Genomic DNA, 6,966 nt, shown 5'->3' on the forward strand with positions numbered 1-6,966 from the left:
TATCTTTGTAGTACATAAATAACCACCAAAAGCAGGTGGTGATGAGAGTCAAATGATGAATCAAAGCCTATCACAAGCAGCTTTTACATATTAACATACAGTGGGTACGGAAAGTATTCAGACCCCCTTAAATTTTTCACTCTTTGTTATCATTCACACAAACACTAAACACCATCATGGTAACACATAAAACTTAAATAATGCAATAAACATTAATTTAACAACATTAGATGTAACATACAACCCTAATGTACAAAACTGATAAGAAAAACCTGTTATTTCGACAAAAAAACATCAAATTTGACAACAAATTTAACAAAGGGAATTCTGGGAATGTCAATTTATGGTTATTTACTGTAAATTATACGTTCTTTTTCACTTCCAAAAACGGTATACTAGCATAACATTACATGTAATGTCCAATACAGTTTTTCATCGTATATAGTAGGGGAATTTACCGTTAACCATTTAATAGGTTTTTACTGTCGCATTTTTACAGTTTTTTTACCGTTAAATTCATTGTCATTTTTTTACAGTGTACATAAGGGTGAGTAAATATGACAGATTTGTTATATTTGTTGAACTTCTGCTTTAAGACAGCTTGTTTTTGGACTCTGCATGGAGAAGACACAATGATGTATGTCTTTGTCCTTTCTTCGTGTCTCGGAAGTCCTCTGTCTCTAACTCTTCTGGGAAAGTGATGGACACATTCCTGCCTGTGCTTTAGTGTCTGTTTCTCTTTAGTGTCTGTATCTATACTTCATATTTTGGCTCTTTTGTTTGGTTGTCTCTGTCTTCCATCTCAACTTGTCATTTTTCCACATTTTGACTTTCCTCTCTTCTGAATTGTCTCTGTTTCTTTATTTGTCAGTGGTGAGACGATACCCAGTGTTTGTGGGCCGAGCGCATCGCTCTTACACCCGTCAGGAGCCACTCTACATTCAGACCGTCCTGAAAGTCAACCGTACCCTCTACATCGGAGCCAGGTAACATCCAACTGCATTCACAACAATTCAACATACACACATTATAAATATTAGTACATTATATTTTGTATATTGCACATCTTGTAAGGGCAAGCAAAATAAAGACTGTTGTGTTAATTTTGCATATTGCTGCGCATACTGTACTAAGGAAGAAGTGAAAATTATTCTCTGTGGTAATCATTGTTATTTTAGTATGATTTATATATTATTATGGTTTTCATACATTTTTAAGTTAGTAAAGCTATAATATTTGTAACTATTTTTATTTAATAAAAACTATATTTATTTATTAAAATACTATTTTTATCATTTTATTTTAATATTTTAAATATTAAATAATATTTTACTTTTATATAAAAAAGTTTTTTTTATATTTTTATTTTTTTAAATTGTACGTTTTTTTTGCCATTTTGTTATGTGCTTTGTCATTTTATTAGTATTGTTATTATTATTATTTTATTAGTATTTTTATTATTTTTTTTCATGATTAGGTTTAATTTATTTTTATTTCAGTTTTAGTATTTTGTTCAGTTTGAGTTTTTGTTTATTTCCAGTGAATAATTTTAGTGTTTCAACTTGCCATGACAACATTTCTAATTTTTGTTTAGTTTTTCATCTTATATTTTTAGATTTTATGATATTATATGTTTTTAATACGTTTACTACAATTAACTATAATAACCCTGGTAGTAATTGACAACATTATAAATCATCAAGATGTTAATTTGAACTTTAATGTTGCCCACTCTATTCACACAGCAACATCACCGTATTTGGTTTTACATTATGAATTAATATGACATGAGTATAATATCCTCTCCGTTATTAAAACCTTTCTATTTCACTACACCATCTCGGTACCTAATTGGTCTTAAACGGAAATGACAGGTTACACAATGAGAAAATGTCATTATGTTTCAAAGCTCTGACATGAACACTCCGTCCTTATAGCTCAACACAATCAGCAGTATAACAGCATGTTCTTTTCACGCAGTCAAAGGAAAGAACGGGAAATCTATGTCCAGTTTGACTGGTGTTACATTCAGTTACATCTTTGAAATCGGTCACATGGACAGGCCTTCAAAGGATTTCGACTCCCGAGGGAGTTCACATGTGGTCCTAGTTAGGCAGTGGTTGAAAGTTAAACCCCTGTTCGCTGACCTTTAACCATTACACAGTCAAGCCGCTTAAACGCTTGCTTTCTCTGAACAGATATAGTCTATCTTACATTTCCGAGCGCTCTTAGAAACTCTTTTACGCATTCTGGAAAGTGGAAACTCTTATAAACCGGTTACTGACGGAGGCTGACATCTCCAGAGCTGAGAATTCCAATTTAGACTGTTCTCATAGACAGGTTGATGGATTTGTTTTATCAAAACCCTTTAGTGCTTCACTGTATTAGGTGGCGAAATATATCTTCACAGACTTTCTGTCTTGTCTCAGTCACATGATTTTGGCTGTAATTTGATTTGCATACTTCTAATATTCTCTATGCTACACTATGTACTTTACTGACAGTGGGAAAATATTCTTATGTAGTTAGACAGTAAATCAGACATACTGCAACATAAAACTGTGTGTTGATAAGTTATGGTAACTCTTTACAATAAGGTTTCATTTGTTAGCATTAGTTAACCTACATTAGTTAACGTGAACAAACAATGAACAATATTTCTACAGCATTTATTAATCTTAGTTAATTTTATTTTTTACATTTACTAATACATTTAAAAAATCTAAAGTTGTCTGTTAACATTAGTTAATGCAGTGTGAACTAACGTGAACAAACAATGAACAGTTGTATTTTTATTAACATAAATTTTATAATTTTAAAATTATAATTTTAGCACAATTATTTTATTTCAGTTCAGTTCAACATTTCTAATTAAAGTATTTTTGAGTCTAATTAAAGTTTTTAATTTATATTTTATTTTCTAATAGTTTAAGTTGACAGTAACAACTGGTACATTATGATTGCATTGGTAAATTTATTTATCAAAATATTAGATTGTTTGAAGATGTCTTAAATTAAGTGTATTTTTAGTATTAGTATTTTTTCTCCTTTTTTAAGCATAAACCTAATTTATTTTTGGTAGATTTTATGCTCAAACCAAGAAATTGTCATTATAAACAGAATATATTTCATCAAATTCAGCCTCGGTGTTACAAGGAACGATATAGAAAGTCATTATTACCAACAGCTATTAGATTGTATAATTATTGTCATATTAGATGATTGATTTTAGAATCTTATTTGTATATTGTATAATCATGATGTAGTGCCTACTTTGATATTTGAAACAAAGGGGTGCTGAATGAAATATAGTATTTTATTTATTTGATAATTTTTTTTATTATTGTGTGGTAAGCTCTGCTGTGACATGGGAATTTCACTTTGGGATTAATAAAGTTAATCAAATCAAATAGTAGATATATTTACTGATAACAACTCTACACAAATTTGCTTCTCCAGTAAATGCATTTTTAGTAACTTTATTGGTTTCAAATATGTTTTTTTTTTTTTTTTTTTTACTGGTAAAAGGCCAAACTACTGATTAAGAATTTTTTTTATTGTTTATTTATGTTTGTTGTGTAGTGCATAGTCTATAGTATGAATAGTATATGAATTATGATTCGCCTTCTTAATGTTAAATTAAGGCCCATTTTCATTGTTACTGCTAATACTGGTGTGTGTGTGTGTGTGTGTGTGTGTGTGTGTGTGTTGGTGCAGAGATGACCTTTATCGAGTGGAACTGGACCATGTATCTGGAGATGAAATGTTCTACAGCAAGGTGAGACCTTGTACCACTGTCTCTCTCTCTCTCTCTCTCTCACACACACACACACACACACACACACACAGACATAATTGCATGTATGAACACTTCTCTAATTTTCCCATAAATGTCGGTGATGATTTTACTCCCTTGTTGTTTCACAGAAAAGGACGTGGGAATCCAATAAGAATGACATCCGCAGCTGTAGAATGAAGGGCAAACACGAGGTGAGCGTTCAAATAACACAACGTTTTTTCACATTTCACGGCCATTTTTAGCACCGCCTTAGCGAGGAAATTCATTCACAGCACTTTGAGTGATTTACTATTGCCAAGAGCTTGATGTTTCAATCCTGTGGCAGATCTGGATACAGTCTCATACAAATAAATTCTCCTGGAGAGTAAATGTACAATATCAGGATTTGGCTTATTGGTTCACAAGGAAACGTAACTCTAGCCTCTCAGCGGATGCTTTTAACCTTATTGCGGATGATTACTTACAATCTTGGTTAGTTATTGGATGTTATTGAGGAGTGTGGATTTTCCTGTTATTTGCTTGTGTTTTTAACTTCTACTATAATTACTAGATTTACCTTACTGTCATACTGCCAGTTACCTTTTATGGCTCTCTTTGTGTTTTATCAAACATACCTTTCCTACAGCTAATGTGTGTCTTATGTTAGACATGTTAGACTTATGTTAGCATTCAAACACTAATGCAATTCATACTGTGTTTTTACGGTTACATTTATTCATTTAGCTTACAATAGAGAACAATAGAGCCAACAATATTCATAATATGCAATGCCAACTTCATTTGAAAAACATAGAAAATATTTTTGATTAATTCCACCCATTTTTAACTTCTGTCCTTCATTATGTACTTCTAGAGTATCAACTGTTTTTACCAAAGCAACATGGCTTATTATTTAGCAGAACATAAGCGAACGGCTGCAGGAGCTGTCAGGTCCAAATGTGCTTAATAAAAGCCAAAACTGTGACGTCAGTATGTGATACACACAGCTTGCTATAGCAAAAAGTACACAACTATTGCCTTTCAATAAAATTAAATTTACCACCAGCTTTCCATGAACTGTATCACTATGGTAATTGCATTAAGGAATCTACAAAAAGCCTCATTAACTTTGCCTAGGAATGAATTAAAATGCATAACTAGCATATTGATATAAAAGCACATGTAGACCCAGATTAATGTGGCCTGCATTGAAACACAGCATGCTGAAGAAGAGCAGCTGTTTTGAGAAACCCCAAAACAACAAAAATGTAGTTATTTTTGGATGTTATTTCTTGATTTAAGATGATTTAAAGAGGGTGAGTTGGCACGATAGCAGGAAACGTGGCCTTTATTCCAAGAGATCTCAGTTGAGGGATGGATCACGATGACCCAACAACCGACTAACCATTTAGTGTCCGAAAAGTCATGATTAATTGAAATAAAACTGAAACTATCTTCCCATACTTAAAAAGAAGTGCTTTAAAAAAAAGCTTTTGTCAAGAAACGAGAAGGTTTAAGGGATCCCTGCATTTTTTTTTGTCCAAATAAAAGCTTCATGATTTTTACATTCCACAAATTAAGTCCCAAATAATTATTACAATTGTAATTTTACATTCTAAAATAATGATAACGATAATGATATACTTTTTTTGTTTTTACAGTGAAATATTAAAATAGTAATATTTCTTATTTGGATTTTTATTTAGTAATAATAATAATAAATATTATATATTATAAATATTCTATCTATCTATCTATCTATCTATCTATCTATCTATCATTTTATAGTCATATTGATGCAGTATAATCACAACATTTTGGCCTAATTGCACAGCTCCACAAACAAGCACAGCAAACCTGGAGTTTTTTTGTTTGTTTGTTAAATAACATTTTAATTATTGCAGTTTTCCTGATTAGTGATTAGTAATTTTTTTCTTTTTTTTTTTACATTTTTTTTTTTTAGATATTTTTGTATTTTTATTAGCATATTATTTTTTAAATAGCATAATGACATCATGTGTGTTTTTTTTTTCTTTTAATTTAAATCACTGCTGTAGCCATACAATTTCTGACATCTTTGGATTTTGCATCGGCTCTTGCACTGCTTTTTGAGTGTCCGGCCACGAGTGTTGTATTTTTAAGACTGCATGAAGTGAAAAATTCTTCAACCTTTGAAAGCACATCTTGCGAGTCCCTCGAGCTCCAACTAGTTGATTTTGAAAATTTGTAATTTTTTCACATCCCTTGATCTGTCCTGCCCAAATAATTCTCCGGAACTCTTTGTTCAATATTCTCTTTAACTTGAGAAGATTCGAGAGTTTGTGAAGGCCTGTTTTGCAAGCTGCAGTCGGTTCTCACGTCTGAACCGCAGACTCGATTGTGTCTCTCTTTGATGTTTTTGTGATGAATCTGTTCTTATTCTTCAGTGCAGAGGCGAATTACCTTCTGCCCACTTTCATAATGTAAGAGTCGTGCATTCCCACTCTTTCGCAAACCAGGCCGTTATAATAGATGTGTATGACTGCAGGGGAGAGAACTTCAAGGGACTGAGTGTCAAACCTGGACAAGGATTATTGTTTGGCAAGAGGGAGCTTACAAATTAGACCTGTCTGCCACCCACCCACATGTTCGCACAAATCTGAGACATCAAACACACCTGCGAATCTCTGCCTCCGGCAAGTTCTGCAACAGGCTCTCATACTCTCTCCTTCTTGCTTTCTCTTTCTTGGTCTTTCCGTGTTGTTTTTGTTCGTGATCGCTAATTACCTCATAAACTATAAACTGGTTTTCCACAGCAATCGCCTCTAATTGTGTGAGATAAACAGAATATTAGCGCAGACGGACCAGAAATAAGTCCGTTTGAGACACATGTCCAATTATCTGTCCTTCTGTTAGAGATCTGACCGCACACCTCCACACACCACTTATATCAGACCTAAAACTGAGACTGCTGGTCCATGAGCCGTTTTTTGCACTTCATATGCTCTGGAACAAGATTAGATGGACTTTAGAAAGTGCTGTCAGATGAAATGTGTTCGATCTGATGTAGCATGTGTTCCTGCAGTAATCGTGGTCTTGCTGCTTGATTTAAGCTGACATGATTTCATAATGAAGGAGGAAATTCAATATCCTTATTCTGACTCCTCACACACATACACACACACACACACACACACACACAGACACAC

At 32.9% G+C, this 6,966-nt stretch overlaps 1 protein-coding gene across 1 annotated transcript in view; it reads left to right on the forward strand.

Moving 5' to 3' along the window:
* Positions 1-6,966, forward strand: part of LOC107757803 (semaphorin-6B-like) — a 119,855-nt gene that overhangs the window by 69,824 nt on the left and 43,065 nt on the right. Inside the window, exons 3-5 of the mRNA XM_016575386.1 lie at positions 872-986; positions 3,718-3,778; positions 3,928-3,990. Of these exons, the coding sequence (XP_016430872.1) occupies positions 872-986; positions 3,718-3,778; positions 3,928-3,990 (239 nt within the window). The remainder of the gene's footprint in view (positions 1-871; positions 987-3,717; positions 3,779-3,927; positions 3,991-6,966) is intronic.

Source organism: Sinocyclocheilus rhinocerous, unplaced genomic scaffold (assembly GCF_001515625.1).
Source record: "Sinocyclocheilus rhinocerous isolate Xijiao unplaced genomic scaffold, SAMN03320098_v1.1 scaffold112, whole genome shotgun sequence".
NCBI classification, from domain to species: domain Eukaryota; kingdom Metazoa; phylum Chordata; class Actinopteri; order Cypriniformes; family Cyprinidae; genus Sinocyclocheilus; species Sinocyclocheilus rhinocerous.